This window comes from Cnephaeus nilssonii (assembly GCF_951640355.1).
Source record: "Cnephaeus nilssonii genome assembly, chromosome: 8".
NCBI classification, from domain to species: domain Eukaryota; kingdom Metazoa; phylum Chordata; class Mammalia; order Chiroptera; family Vespertilionidae; genus Cnephaeus; species Cnephaeus nilssonii.
Window position 1 is genome coordinate 27099889 of NC_137079.1, and position 16211 is coordinate 27116099.

General features: G+C 46.8%; 1 protein-coding gene across 1 annotated transcript in view; it reads left to right on the top strand.

Annotated features, from left to right (window-relative positions):
* HGSNAT (heparan-alpha-glucosaminide N-acetyltransferase) overlaps window positions 1-13202 on the top strand; it is a gene marked incomplete at its 5' end in the record, with an annotated part of 30749 nt that extends 17547 nt beyond the window's left edge. The window contains 10 exons of the mRNA XM_079778669.1: window positions 571-601; window positions 1995-2155; window positions 3237-3352; window positions 5392-5513; window positions 5900-6026; window positions 7138-7224; window positions 8027-8104; window positions 9019-9089; window positions 9187-9299; window positions 10238-13202. Coding sequence (XP_079634795.1) covers window positions 571-601; window positions 1995-2155; window positions 3237-3352; window positions 5392-5513; window positions 5900-6026; window positions 7138-7224; window positions 8027-8104; window positions 9019-9089; window positions 9187-9299; window positions 10238-10419 — 1088 coding nt within the window. The 3' untranslated portion in view covers window positions 10420-13202. The remainder of the gene's footprint in view (window positions 1-570; window positions 602-1994; window positions 2156-3236; window positions 3353-5391; window positions 5514-5899; window positions 6027-7137; window positions 7225-8026; window positions 8105-9018; window positions 9090-9186; window positions 9300-10237) is intronic.
* Between the last annotated feature and the right edge of the window lie 3009 nt (window positions 13203-16211).

A 16211-nucleotide genomic window follows, 5' to 3' on the forward strand; every position in this document is an offset into this window, starting at 1 on the left:
CCGTTGCAGGCTCGATCCCCACCCTGGTCGGGTGCGTGCGAGAGGCAATCAGTCCGTGTGTGTCTCTCACATTGATGTTTCTCTCTCTGTGCCTCTCCCTCTCCCTTCCATTCTCTCTAAAAATCAATAGAAAAATATCCTCAGGTGAGGATTAACAGCCAAAAGAAAAAAGGAAAAAGAACTCAGTTGTAAATGACCCCTGTCATGTGCTAGAGATGCCTTTCTGTAGAGCCATGCACATACCTTCGGCGACGCCTGCCCTCCGTGGTGCCATTGACCTGCAGTTGGTCTGAGTGGTGCTGAGGGATGGCTGTGCATTGGCCTTGGCGGTTGGTTTGAGAGTGGGTTTGGAGTAGCAGTGCTTAAGGATAACAGACTTGTCCACAGCTTCTAGTTCGGTTCTCCCGGGCCCCGTCCTGTTCTTAGGCAAGGCTGTGGGCCCAGGCACAGGCTGCAGGGTCCCCGGGGAGGGCCTGTGTGTTCCTTCACCAGGTTTTCCTTTTCAATTTAGGAAGCATTCACACTCTAGATTCCCTTCCCTCACCTCCCTGTGTGGGTGTTTCCCTGCAGGACTGACAGTGGCTGACCTCGTGTTCCCATGGTGAGTTCGTCTGCCGCCAGCTCTCCCGCAGGTCGTCTCCAGGGTTTCTTCTCAGCTGATGTGGGAGCCTTTCTTGAGACCAGCCTTGAATTCTGGGCCGCAGGCCTGTGTCACTCACAGGCCTCTCCTGTGACGAGGTCCTCCCAAAAGTTGTACTGGACAGTTCTTATACTTCGCATGTGTAGTGCTTATCTAAGACGTGTGCCCATAAAAGACGATTGATTTCAGAGGGGATGTTTGGTTAGTGTGGCCACAATGCACTGCACGAGGTCCTGGAATCCTGTAGGAAATGGCAGATACCACTAGTCCTGAAAACAAGTATAAAAGTCATTTCTAAAAGTAGCGCTGTATATTGGTATCAGGGAATTCTGGTAAGCCTGTAACAGGGCAATGATATTCTAAAGTAAAATTTGGAATAACAATGGAGAGCTAAACACTGTCTTTACTCCTCTGTGTGCTAACCTTGTTGGGGGACCCTGACCTCCTGTACACGGTGGAACCTGTGTCTTTGCTGTGACACCTTGAGCTCCGTCACTGGGAAGCGTACCTGGCTGTTGGTTTAAGTCTTTGGTCCCTTGTGTTTCATCACTGATATAAACTCAGGGCTTTTGGGGGGAAGGGGGCTGGGTTTGTTTTGTTTTTTTTTAGCCAGATTAGGAGGAAGTTTTACAAGGGACCACAGACCTGCTAATTATTTACGTATATTCTCTGTGAGGGTCCCTACAGAGCAGTGGCTGGCTTTCTGGTCCTCTCCTAGGGGCTCTTATCTGATTACGTGAGCCCAAAAGGAAGCCAGGAGACACCAAGGTGTGCAGTCAGAGCAGACGCATCTCTGTAACCCTTCTCCACATAGAGAAATGGCTATTCTGATTTTTTTTTTAAGTGGTAATTTAGTATGGTAAAAGAAAGGAAAGAAAAGAAAAGAGATGCGTGGTTCAGACAAAATCAGAAAAGAAAAACAAACAAACAGCTTTCATTTTTCTTCCAGGAGCAGGAGTGAGTGAGAAATGATTGAAGTGTGTGGTCTGTTTCTCCAGGACTGGAGGGCATGCTAGTGAATGTCGAGCTGATTGGATTATAGCATCTCCATCCTTATTTCTCTCTGATGATTAAACGGGACAGTTGTTCTTGGAAATTGCACTTCGTCCTGAAGAATTTCCTCTAAGACAGGACTGGAGGGCACACAAAGCCGACAGCCTCGCAGGGCTGCGTTCTGTCTCCTCCGCTATTAACCCGACGTCATTTCAGTAATTGGCTACTCTAAAAAAATCATGTGTCGCTTCTCTTACGCAACAGATTATAAAATGTTATGATACTTTACAATTTGTTTGTATATATAGACCAAAAAATTAGAAATGGCCATCTAGTAATAGCTGGGTATTTTTTTTTTTAGGTTTGTGTTTATTATGGGGTCTTCAGTTTTTCTATCAATGAATTCCATACTGCAGCGGGGATGTACAAAATTCAGACTACTGGGGAAAGTTGCGTGGAGGAGTTTCCTGTTAATCTGCATAGGAATTATCATTGTGAACCCCAATTATTGCCTTGGTCCATGTAAGTATATCCCCCCTCTGTTAGTATATATTCAGGTTGAAATATGGAAACTACACGGTATAATTCGAAAGAAGTGTAATCTCTCCATCGCAGGTACCTACAAAAAGAACAGTTATTAGAAAAGTATACATGATGCTTGTATAACTGTGGGCATTATTGTTATTCTATTGGACTCTTAGACCTGGGCCACCCAAACCCATCTCCTGCCACGAGACATGGGAGTGCCTTCTCCAGATGATCGAAGTGCAGTGAGGGGCCAAGTGGAGCCCAGACCAGGTCCCCTGTTTCTCAGACCCTGCCCTCCTGCCACTTTGCTTTCAGTAACTTCCATAATAAGGCTGTTGTGTGGTGGTTCAAAATTCACCTCTGTCACTTGCCACCTGTATGCCATCTGGGTTGCTGGGAAGGCATGACACCTTTGTCATTGTCTTAGGGGTGTGAGCAAGGTAGGAGAGCTGAAGGAAGGATGTAAGTCCTTGGTTTGGGACCCAGTGTCAGAACCGAGGAAGGCGCTGGTCACTGTCCTCATGTGGCCGTGGCAGAAGTGGGCACAAATAGCTAGACACGAGCCAGATGAACCCCCCGGGCAAGAACCACTAAGACTAGGCATTAGGAGGCGGTAGAGGTCACTTCTAGTTGGGGTCACAAGGGAAGGTGTCACAGAAAAGTTGACTCGGTGGGTCTCCAGAGGTGGGCCACTGCTCACAGGATACATTATAGGTTCATTATAGGGTTCCCCTCTCCCAGTGATACAGCCCGGTGGCCTATAGGGCAGGGAGAGTCCGTAGGTGGATTGTGAGTTGAATCCATAGTCTCATGGGAAAGGGCCAGGAGATGAACTTCAGGGCTAAGGGTAGTTCCTGCTTCATCCCCACCCCCAAGGCAGACACTTCTGTTCTCATCCCAGCCTCCCAGCGGGCCAGCTTCCCGCTGTGAGTGGGAGCATGTCTGCTGGCCACATGTCGTATTTCCATCGCTGAGAGCTTAGAGCTCAGGTGCGACTTCCCCCGTAGGAGAAAGGAATGCCTTGGGGTGAGATGAGAGATGCTGCTAACCTTCCCCTGCCTTGGACCTCCTGCAGTGTCTTGGGATAAGGTGCGGATCCCCGGCGTGCTCCAGCGGCTGGGGGTGACCTACTTTGTGGTGGCCGTGTTAGAGCTCCCCTTTGCAAAGCCTGTGCCTGAAAGCTGTGTCTCGGTGAGAAACCCTATTTTTTAAAAGAGGGGGGAAATGTCTCTGTAGTTTTTAGAGCTTTCTTTAGTTCTGAGTGCAGTACTGTGCTTCAGGAGATTCTTTGATGCTGTTAGTCACATATATTCTTTTTTACTTCAGTTAGTTATTTTTATTTAGTCTTTATATCAGCCATTTTAAAGTTAATTTTTAGAGAGAGAGAGAGCAAGGTAGAGAGAGAGAGACATGGATTTGTTGTTCTGCTTACTTATGCATTCATTGGTTGCCTCTTGTATGTACTCTGAATGGAGATTGAATCTACAATCTTGGCGTATTGGGACCTCGTTCTAACCAACTGAGCTACCCAGCCAGAGCTATCGGTCAGGTTTTTTTTTATTTTATTGTGGTAAAAAACACGTGAGATCTACCCTCTTAACACATTTTTAAGTGTCCAGTAACCAAAGGTATTTGGATGGCGTTAAAATAATAACACCTTCATCTAGATTGCTGGCTCAATCTCTTTTAATTTCCTTGTGGTATAAGATATATATAATATACTAGAGGCCGTGCACCAGTGGGGTCCCTTGGCCTGGCCTGCGGAGATAGGGCCAAAACTAGCTCTCCGACACCACCACCCCCACCCAAGGGGTCCTGGATTGCGAGAGGGTGCAGGCCAGGGTCTCTAGTATGCATATAAGATCTTTGGTTAATCTCTTCCCGCCCTCCCCCCTCCTCTCTTCACTCTGAGATTCATCAGTCTGTTCCATGTTTCCATGTCTGTGGTTTCTGCTCCTGTGTTGAGCATCTGCCCCCTGGTGATCAGTGTGCATCATAGCTACCGGCCAGCTGGTCAGCCAGTTGCTTAGGCTTTTATATATATAGATATATAATATATGTATATTATATATATGATATATGTATATTTTTTTAAAAAATATTTTTATTGATTTCAGAGAGAAAGGGAGAGGGAGAGAGAGATAGAAACATCAATGATGAGAGAGAATCATCGATCTGTTGCCTCTTGCATGCCCCACACTGGGGATCGAGCCCGCAACCCAGGCATGTGCCCTGACCGGGAATCGAACCATGACCTCCTGGTTCTTAGGTCAATGCTCATCAGCCACTGAGCCACGCCGGCTGGGCTATATTTTTTTTGAGTTGTAGTACATATCATTATCTATACAAAAGACTGCAAAGGTTCAACGTGGAGGGAAAGTGCCAAGCTGGAGTGTGGGAGAATGACAGTACGTCCTTGGCTATTTCTTTGTTGTAAGAAGTATTCAAGTCGCTTCTTTTGTGATTACTTTCTGTCTTGCTATAAATTGCTGAGTTTAGCAAGGTGACAGCTTTTTCTTTTTCCCTAATGGAGGACATATTTCACAAACCATAAAGCTCACGTGTTTGATGTATACAATTTAGTGATGTTTAATGGTATTCAGAGTTGTGCACTCAATCAACACTATCTTGTTCTAGAACATTTTCACTGTTCCCCAAGCCTTAGGCAACCCCTAATCTACTTTCTGTCTCTATAGATTTGCCAGTTTTGGATGTTTCATATCAGTGGAATTATACAATATGTGGTTTTTTTGTGTCTGGCTTTTTTCACTCAGCGTAATGTCTTCAAGGTTCATCCATGCTGTGCCATGTATTAGTCCTGGATTCCTTGGTGACTAGTGTTCCATTTTGTGATTGAACCACATTTTTGTATCATTCATCAGTTGATGGATATTTGACTTGTTTCCACTTTTTGGCTATTTTGCATTTTAATGATTCTGTGTTCATTTTTAGACAAGTTTTTGTGTGAACATCTGTGTTCAATTCTCTTTGGTTATAGGATTGGAATTGTCCACTGATTTCTTTGTAACTAATGTTTTACTGTGGTTCTTCATAGAGAGGAAACATCTAGGTCACGCAATACATATGAGATAAACATGCATGTGTTTCTGCATTATTGCAATAAAGGCCAGGAGAAGAATCAGAGGGAATTTCCCAGACACACATGCTTGCATGCCATTTCCTGTTCGTTCTGCTTGCGTTCAGCGTGTGTTTTTTATGGCCTCACTCAGGAGAGAAGGTGCCCTTCTCTTCAGGACATCACATCCAGCTGGCCCCAGTGGCTCGTCATCCTGATGCTGGAGAGCGTTTGGCTGGCTTTGACGTTCTTCTTACCTGTTCCCGGATGCCCCACGTAAGTGACCCCGTGTACGTAATCCCTTTGTGCTTGTGATTTTCTGCCTCCTCAGACCTCTGGGGCTCTACTTTGAGATTCCCCGAGTCCAAGGAATCCTTTCACTCTCTCTTCTCCGTTGAGGCCACTGTATGTTTGGGAGAAGAGCGTGGTGTGTGTCCAGAGCAGTGTCCCCGGGAGGTGTTTTCAGGGTCCGTTTGAATGGAAGTTGCGGAGCCTTAACGTGGGAGGCAGGCTAGTCGAAAGAGCATTGGTCAGAGGGCCTGGTGCAGAGGGGTTCCTGGCTGGTACACGAGTGCGGCTCTTTGTTGGGCTGCGTGCACAGCCAGTATGTGCTCTTATCCCACTGGAGTCTTGTCAGGTAAGCACGTGCTCTCACTCCCCAGCGGCTACCTTGGGCCTGGCGGTATCGGAGATCTGGGGGAGTTCCCGAACTGCACTGGAGGAGCTGCTGGCTACATTGACCGCTTGCTTCTGGGAGACGATCACATTTATCAGCATCCTTCCTCGACTGTGAGTGGCACGAGCTTGTCCTTGGAGCTGGGCACCAGGAGCTCAGGAGGGAAGGAAGGTAGAAAGGGCGGGCCAGCTTTCAGTTGTGTGCATTTCACAGACTAGGACGGGGACTGATTTTTATTTGAAAAGGTGACTGATGTTAGGGACGTCAATGTTCATGATGGGGCAGTAGGGAAACATTACTTTGGATTTCAAAGTGAGTCTACATTGTATCAAATGCAAAGCCTCGTGCTTTTCTGTGGGTCTCAGGTGGGATTTCCTGGCAGCAGACTCTGAGACAGATTCACTAGCAGGAAGTTTAGCAGGCAGTCCCGTGGGACCCAGGCTTGCTGGGGAATGAAGGGCTGAGGGAGCAGTTGGAATGCATCCCGATCACATGAAGGCCTCAGCTGATCTCATGGCGAGCGGGGTGGACTGGGGTAGCCCTCAGAGGCGTTCTGAATTGAGGGGAGGGATCTGGCCCTATACCCCTGGTGGGATGTGGACTTCCCCCAGCAAGGGGGTCTGACTCCTAGAGAGGCAGCTCTCTTCAGTCAAGGACAGATCCAGAGCGACACCTGGCTGAGAGCTATCGGCCACTAACACTTCTAGCAGCTAGGCAGGAAGGCTTTAGTCCTGCAGGGTGGGGAGGGGGAATCTGGGTGGCACCCTACAGCATCCGCTACACTGGATATTTCCAAATTTCTATAATTCCTACAACAACTTATTTTATAATAAAATAACAGACAGATGTGTTAAGTGTTACTTGTCTTAAAAGAAGATAGGACGCTATTGATGTGACAACAGGATTGACCAAAAAGAATAAACTTGGAAATTGTTAGACACTGGTCAGGGGTGTGTCGTGCCGCTGAGCCACCTGAAGTCGAGGTGGCGGTGCTGGCCCGTGGCTGGCCCTTGGTCTCAGAGTCCCTTCTGAGGTGTCAATCACACGTGCTGTCTTGGCCGGAGGTAGTATTCTTACAATCCCTGCAAGTGGGCAGTGCATTTCTGCAGTAAAAATGAAGCCCATTAAATATTGGAGTGTATTGAAGCTTATGTTTCGTCTACGAGTTGTGTGCATTTTCGTGGCCAGGGAGCGAGTGCTGCCCCCATGTTCTGTTTTGTTCAGGTACTTTATCACACCACGGTGGCCTACGACCCCGAAGGCATCCTGGGGACCATCAACTCCATTGTGATGGCATTTTTGGGAGTTCAGGTATGCGTCCATTTCATTAGGAAACTTTTTTTTTCTGACAGTTTGGGATTATTGGTTCATTACTAATTAAAAAAATGTTTCATTAAAGTCATTGGAGCATATATCCTCTTCTGTGTATTCTAGGTCTAAACTTTTTTGTTTTGTGTTGGACAAATTGTCAAAACTAGAAGCTGCTAAAATTCAGCACGTTAAATAACTGGGTATAATGTCTGTATTGTCAGAAGAGATTCTTATTACTCACATGGTTTATCTTGGAAACGGAGGCACAGCTGTTTCTGATAAAAGATTTCCGCTGGACTGTGCGGAGGACTTGGTCCTGGTGATGTGGGGACGTCACCGTGACACTTTTCACATTTCTTTTGTGTACACTCTACGAGGTTTCAGGTCATGCGTGTTTTATGACAAAGTTAATGCAGGTTATTCTTGGTTTGTCTCACATGCTAATATTCTGAACAGTCTGGCCTTTTCTTCCTAAAGTTCTCCTCACTAGTATTTGAAGTTGTTATTTGAGGGGTGCTAACTGGGAGAAGAAAAATGTGCAGAGCAGCGCAAATGAATCTGTCTGTGATGATGAAAATATTCTGTATGTTAGCTCTCCGTGTGGCTACTGAGTACTTGAACTGTGGCTAGTATGATTAAAGGGCTGAATTTTATTTTCTTTATTTTGTTAGTTTATTTATTATTTTTATTGATTTATTGTGCCTGGCAGAGGGGTCAGTGGGGTGGTTGAGAGAATGGATGGATGTGAAATTAGAATGTACCTTCGGCGATTCTCTTGATCAGACTGTGTTTTCTTTTCCAGGCAGGAAAAATACTCTTGTATTACAAAGATCAGACCAAAGACATCCTGATCAGATTCACTGCCTGGTGTTGTTTTCTGGTGAGTAACGACGTTCCTCCCTAAAACGCCTTTTCTTCACGCATACGTATTTAAATTAAAAAATGTTTAGCAACACTTGTGTATCAGCTGTCACCACATCGCAACAGGTAGCATTCTTTCTTTTTTTTTAAATCCTCACTTGAGGATATGTTTTTATTGATTTGAGAGAGAGAGAGAGAGAAAGAGAGAGAGAGAGAGAGAGAGAGAGAGAGAGAGAGAGAGAGAGAGAGAGAGGGAGAGAGAGAGAGAGGGAGAGAGAGAGAGAGACATCGATGAGAGAGAAACATCAATTGGTTGCCTACGTTTCTGCCCCCACTGGGCACCAAACCGCAGTCTTCTGGTGGGAGGTTTGACGATCCAACCAACGGAGCCACCTGGCCAGGGCAGCATTCTTCAGTTGAATAACTGAGAGGAACACATCTTTCCACCTAAATTCTCAGGTTTATTTTTTTAAGGAAACTGTCTTTATATAGAAGTCAGCACTGGCATCAGCAGCCAGCCAGGAATGCACGAGGCAACAGAACCAAGGTACGGGTCTTGGTGGGGAGCCGTACCAGAACGACCAGGCACATGGTGCCAGGTTTCCAGATATCAGCTTCCAGATTGACAGGTGACAGAGGAGTGTAAGGTCGACTGTGTTTTACCCCTGACCTTGCCGTCATGGTTCCTCTCAGGATTCACTCTGATGTATCTCTCTCTTTACCTTCAATTCAGGGGAATGCTGAAAAAATATTTTGAGAGAATATTTTTAGTTATGCATCTTAAAAATATTTTTTCCAGTTAAAAGAACAAGATATGACACAATTTCAGCCCTCCCTAAGCAATTACATAAATAATATTTTCCAGTTTTGAAACATAATTGTTTTGTGAGGTAATAGAAAAAAAACCTTTAACATCTTTCTCCCCCATTATAGGGGCTTATCTCTGTTGTTTTGACGAAAGTTTCTGAAAACGAAGGCTTTGTTCCGGTAAACAAGAATCTCTGGTAGGTACAGAAAACTGTCGCGTCAATGGGATGGCTGGTGCTGCTCATGCTGGTGTGCTCTCGGGAGCCCCAAAACACCTCGCTCACCTCCTCCCAGGTCCATTTCGTACGTCACGACGCTGAGCTCCTTTGCCTTCTTCATCCTGCTCATCCTGTACCCCATCGTGGATGTGAAGGGACTGTGGACAGGAAGCCCATTCTATTATCCAGGTAAGTCCCCCCTGACCAACTGGCCTGGCCCAGAGACCAGCTGAGTGCCCACCGGGGGCCTCGAGCCCCAGCCGGGTGGTGTGTCCCCAAGCTGCAGGCGGAGAGAGGAAGCGGCAGGGCCCACGCAGGCCCAGGCCACACAGGACAGCCCTGGCCTGTTTCAAAGCAGTCCCCCCAGTGTACCTGCTTAGATCTATTACGTCCTCAGCAACGACTTGGGGCATATCATCCAGTCTCCAATGCTTCAGAAATGGGGCATGCTTTCTTTCTTACTGTGAATGCACTGCCTTACAGATGCTACAGAAGAAATGTCCAGAGACGATACCAAGAGATAAACAGAATGGTTACAGTGCGGTTCTGCCTGGAGACCGATAGGCCCAGTAACTTCAGTGACTCATTGCATCCCTCTGATTCTAGTAATCGTTGCTTTCTTTGGACCTCCAGTTTTCTGTGAGGAAATCTGAGTTAAAATTTTGGCTTTCCTTTCAGATTTAGTATTCAAGAATTATGCTGTTAAGAAATGAAGACTTTCTAATAATTTTTTATATAGTTTACACTTAAGTATCTAAAATATGCATCACAGTTTTTGGCACATATCAGTGCATGCTTTTGTTTTTTTCACTGAACTAAAATCAAATTTCAAGAATTAAGTAGATGAGCCCGGCTGGTGTGGCTCAGGAGTGGAGCATCGACTTACGAACCAGGAGGTCATGGTTCGATTCCTGGTCAGGGCACATGCCCAAGTTGCGGGCCTGATCGCCAGTAGGGGGCGTGCAGGAGGCCGCCCATCAAAGATTCTCTCTCATCATTGATATTTCTAGTGCTCTCTCTCCCTTCCTCTCTGAAATCAATACAAATATTTTTTTTAAAAGAGGGTTAAATAGATGAGTGGAAGGAAAACACGCAGGAAAACACGACCATCTGTCTCTCTGCTTCAGGAATGAATTCCATCCTGGTGTACGTGGGCCACGAGGTATTCAAGAACTACTTCCCCTTCCAGTGGAGGCTGCAGGACAACCAGTCGCACAAAGAGCACCTCGTCCAGAACCTCGTCGCCACCGCACTCTGGGTGCTCATCGCCTACGTGCTCTATAGAAAGAAGGTTTTCTGGAAAATCTGATCGCTCCACCTGACGTGTGTTGCTGGGGGACTGTGGTGGGCTGGTGGGGAGTGTTGACCCAGCCTTTATTAAAGGGAACCGTTAATGACAAAATCGATAGGGTGTGAATTTCCAGATGAGTGGGGACGATGCTGACGTTCTCAGGCTAGGTGACTGTGACAGGGCTCGTCAGAGCTCTGCCTGCATATTTGCAACTTAACTGTTTGGAACGTAATGGTCTTTTTTCTCCATCTTCTCTGTACATGGATGGATTTGGAACTCCATCCCAAGGATTTCTCGGATAGCTTTTCACAAGGGAATTACCCTGGGCATTTGCTTCCATGACGGATAAAACCATCTAAGGTCTGATTCTCACTGGTCTTGTTCTGCACACTGCCTTTCCGTGTACACACACGCCCACCACTCGCCACCATTTCTGTCAGCTGACTCTACGGCTGATGGCACGTGATGTGTAGTGTAATTGTGTGTGTGTGTGTGTGTGTGTGTGTGTGTGTGTGTGTGTGTGTGTGAAGTGTAGCAAAATACTTTAAGAAAGGGTAATTTCCCTTTCAGGTCTGCAAGGCATTGGTGGGTCCAACAAAATAGGCCTTCCTGTCAGAAGCCATGTTCTCTTTTTCCTACTTGAAAAAAAGTTAAATGTAGGTGTGTGATTCTCAGCCACGCTTGCTTCATTATCTACTTACGTCTCTATCTATTTACCTGTCTGTCGATCACCTCTCCACCCACCCACCTCCTTGCTACCTGTGCGTGTCTGTGTGACTAGATGGAAGCTGGTGCCCAGGGACAAGGCTGTGGGGGAGGAAAGCGCCGTCTTACTTGTGGCTCCGGCTTTGCCATCCTTGCCACGTAAGATGCCGGGCAAGTCCCTTGGCCTGTCTGAGTCTCAGTTACCTCATCTGTGAAATGAGGGAGAGAGCGATGACCTCTCAGGTCCTCAGTGAGGTGGGGTACATCAATAGCTTTTCTGAAATCCTTAGAAGAATAATTTCACTACAGAAAACTCTCCAAAATAAGCGATAATGAAAAGTTTAGAAAACTCTCATTGGAGTCCGTCTTTTCAGAATGACCCTCCACAGTGGAGGCACCTTTCCTGCTTGGAATGAAAACTGCAGAAGTCGTTTCTCGGGAGCGAGGGTGGGAAGGCGCACAAAGAGAAACAGCACTGTTCCTGTGATGCATCATCATACTTGGGAATTTTCTGTGAGGATTCCGTGTGTAAGGGAAATGCGACAATAGCTTGTGCTCCAGAGCGTCCTTCTGTGGCAAGGCAGGGCCAGCTCAGCGTTGCTTCCACCGTCGCCACTGCACGGACGACTGCCTGGTCTGTGTCCCAGCTCCGACCCCTGCCCCGAACTTGGGACTGCCTGCAAGCCCCTCCACCTGGATGTCCGCCAGCATCCGGGCTCACCTCTTCCCCCCTTTCTTGTCCCAAATTCACACCTTTTCCTCGTTGGGTTCTCCTAGCTCTGTGAGTGGATCTCATCTCTGGTATAAAACTGCTGCCCTCTTTCACCCACCCTCCATGATCCCTGCTTCTCCCATATTGAGTCACTGCCAGGTCTTCCCAATTCTGTCTCCACCTCCCCCTGTGCCTTCTTCATGCTCATTGTCACTACCTGTGACTCTAGTCTAGACTCTACTTCTTTTTATACTGGCCTCCTTCCCTCAGTCCCTCCTTCCAGAGAGTCGCACCCATTGTCACTAGATTGAGCTGATTGAAGCCGGGCTCAGAGCATATCACCTCCCTATAAAAGCTTCCATTGACCTTGATACAGCTTTGCCGGGCAGACATAACTGTCCTCCGTTGAGCCCAAAACATCTTTCCAGCTTCCCGTCCCCACCCCCCTGTGCCCACCCTACTTATTCCAACCCCACTAGACCCCTCCTGCCCCCCTCACTTAGCCAGGACCTCCTGCTTCCGACTTTGATCATAGTCTTCCTGGATTACTTTTTCCTCTTACTTTTCTCCTATCTACATTTTTTTAAATTAAATTTATTGAGGTGGCTGCACCGCGTCCAGCACGGCCAGGGGTGAACCTGAGGAGGGACAGTGAAGGATTAAAGAAGACAGACAAGAGAGTACAGTTGGGACCAGGTGGATCACTGTGCCTGGATGAGGAAATAGTGACACAGCCTGTAAGCCGAGTCTTTATTTTATAGTCAGATCACACAAAGCAAAACAAGGGCAAGATGTTTACATTGTTCTTGCGAATTTCAAATCTGCTTCTTTCCTGTTGTTGCCATTCTCTGAACTCTCTCAAGCCTTGTTTTGGCAGCACTTGCTGCACCCCCCGCAGCCCAAATCCCTTAGCTACCTAGCATCCGACTATAAGGTCAAGCTTACAACCATAGCCTTTTGGATATAATTGTGCTGGGAGGGTTTTGCCCTCCAAGCTGGGACTTGTATATGGCTTTGCCACAAGTCAGTCTGAGGCTTGATCCTGCCTGAACGCTGTAGCCACTCTCCACAGGTGACATTGGTTAATATGATCATACTAGAGGCCAGGTGCATGAAATTTGTGCACTCGCAGGGGTCCCTCAACCCAGCCTGTGCTCTCCTGCAGTCCAGGAGCCCTTGGGGGATGTCTGAGCCCAGTGGATGTGAGCCTAGCTCAGAGCTTCTGGCTGAGCAGCACTCCCCCTGTGGGAGTGCACTGACCACCAGGGGGCAGCTCCTGTATTGAGCGTCTGCCCCTGGTGATCAGTGTGCATCATAGCGACTGGTTGTTGTACCGTTTGGTTGATTTGCATATTAGCCTTTTATTATATAGGATGGGAGGGACTGGTAGAGGTCAGAGGGGAGGGGGATGGACATAGACAAAAGTGTGGTGATGGCCAGAGGTGGGGGGCTGGGTGGAGGAGGGTAAAGGGGGGGAAATGGGAGGCATCTATAATAGTGTCAACAATAGAATAAAAACAACAATGATATACCACTACACTACACACCTATTAGGAAAAAAAAAAGATACATTATGAACTATGTATTTACTACTTTGATAAAATTAAAAAATTTAAAAAGAAAGAATTTTGTCCAGAAAGTGTTGTTGAAATGTTTTTTTATTTTTATTTTTATGGTAAAGCTAAGGAAGCTTCAGAGCTCTTGTGAGGGCTGGATTTGTTCTGGGGGAGAGAGCAAGCAAGTTGCCACCAGCAGCATTTTGGATAACCTGCCTGAAATGATTTAAAAGAGAAAGTGACAGATTCCCCAAGCCTACAGTTATTTGCAATTTATTTTCTTATTCTAAATAAGGTCATTTTTGAACCTTATTTAAAAATCCCTCCCCCCCCAAAAAAAAAAAAAATTAGTCCTTCAGGTTCAGTAAACTTTAGGCCTCACAAAACCTGTGTTAGTCCCTGAGGGTTGGGGTCCCCAAAGGAGTTCGGGTTCATTCATTATATTGATTTGCTCCTTTTAATTCTTGTTCTAGAGGGAGAGTGAGGACAGTTTTTTACTCAGTAATTTTTATAATAAGAATTGTATTGGAATCTGATCCTTCTTTGGCTGTTTGCAGGTTTACCTTACCGGGAACTCACAGAGACTTTAAGCCCTTTGAAGATGGGGACAGCGCTGTATTGTGTTTCTATAATACAGGCACAAAGTCAATACAACTTTTATAAATATTTGTTGAAGAAACAGATAAATTTCAGTGCCGTGAGGCATTACTTTTCCTTCTGCTCCATCTCTTTATTGAGACTTTTGTGCAAAGCATAAGGCTGAGGGGATGAGCAGGTAGAAAGGAGTAAAGTTGTTTTTTCCAAGCCCTAGATCCCATACTTTGATTCTACATAGTAATGCATTTCTGAATGACATTTTGAATTGGATATATTAGATTTTGTTAATATCAACTCTCTTTACTCAGAGAGATTATTTTTAATGATGTTTAAACATTTCGCACTATGAGGTGCAAAATATTTTGCCTATTTCAAGAATCTTTGTGCATTCTTTCTGTAGTAAAGTGAATTATCAACATGGTAAGTCTATTTGGGGGATCTGCTTAAAATGGAGCACACCAGTACTAAATTCGGCTCTAACAATGACTAATTCGCACACCATGTGTGGAATTAGATGACTTGGACATAACTATTTCTTTTGGTCACTTTGCTCCCACAGGCGGGCCACGCCCCCCTGCTTCAGAGGCAGTGTCTTGACCCTCCATGACCTCTTTGTCATGGCATCTGCCTGGCGTCTACTGTCTGAGGCCTGAGCAGTCAGCCAGGCATTGACCTTCCCAGGATGGTGGCATGTCAGGGGCGGTGTCCCATCGGCAGAGGCGGGGCAGGGAGGCACACTGGGAGAGCTTAAACATCTATAAGGACTGATTTTTGGTGGGAGTGTGTGGCTTTTAGCAGGGCGATCTGTGATTCTGATCGCGCTCGCACCGGCAGCTTCCCTCCTCCTCTCCTCTCCTCTCCTCTCCTCCCGTGCCGGTGGGTTGATGGCTGAGGGGAGCAGCAGCCGCTGGTGAGGCCAGATGCGGGCTCGCGAGGGTGGGGAGCCTGAGACTTGGGTCCCCTCTGGGGCACCTGGCCGGCCTGCACGAGGGGCCACCTGCATTTTGAAGGCGGGCCATGCCCCCGATCATGGCAGGGGTCCCCTCATGGTGACCCTTCATTTGGTCGTTTCGGTCGTGACGCCTCTTGGCCTTTTATTATATAGGATTATATAGGATAGGTTTCAGGTGTGGGTTTCTATGTTACAAGATCTATATATTGTACTGTGTGCCCACCACCCAAAGTCAAATCATCTTCTGTCATCATATATTAGGACTCCCTTAAGCCCCCACCCCCCTTCCTCTGGCAACCACCACACTGCAGTTTGTGTTCACGAGTGTCCATTTTATATCCCCCGTATGAGTGAAATCATGTGGTTCGTAGCTTTTTCTGCCTGACTTGTTTCACTTCGCATAATATTCTCAAGGTCCATCCGTGACCTGTCACTTTAGACTCCCTACTTCTAAGACACCTCTCCAAACTTGTATTCTCATCCAAAAGTAATATTTTATTCCTCTGGGTTCTCATAATATCTTATTGGGATCGATCTCCTGGCATCTGTCACTTTATGATAGTTATTGGTTACATGTCTAGTTTCCCACGCTAGACTGTGAGCTCATTAAGAGCAAGAATTAATGCCTTGTTCATCTGCATATCATTGGCACAAACACAGCGCCTCGTACATAGCAGGCACTAAATAAACATTTATTAAAGCAAAGCAATGCTGGCTGTTTTTGTTTTTAACATTTAAGTGCTGATAAAATTAGTGTCTGGCGCACCCCATGAAAATGTTGGTGGAGCTAATGTGTATGGGACAGTCACCTTTGAGGGCACTGGCTGCTACCCTCTTGCAGTGACTCGTGATGCATGCTCACAGCTGTCATCCCAAGCCCCAGCAAGTGAAGTTGGGTTGGGCCTCTCCAGATGAATTCTCCAGCTTTTCTTAAATTGGGGAATCTGTCCGTTAGGATGTCCTGCACCCTAAGGAACAAGAAATCCTGACTCAGCGGGGCTAGAAGGGAAGTTGATCTCACATGAGAAGTCGGGAGGGGCAGGCCCCCGCACATCCGCTTGGCTCAGCCGGCTCGCTGCAGGGCTGTGGGAGGACCGACCGCGTGATGGCCACATACTGGGGAATGGGACACACACTCAGGAAATGGGACACTCTCTGGAAGGAGAGGGCCTCCCGTCTGTGCCGTCCCCAAGCCTCTGGGCAGCCTTCCCCCCATGTCTCATTGGCTACAAGTGCTTCATGCGACTTAGAAAAACGAGCAGTGACGGGAACCGGGTTAGACCACGTC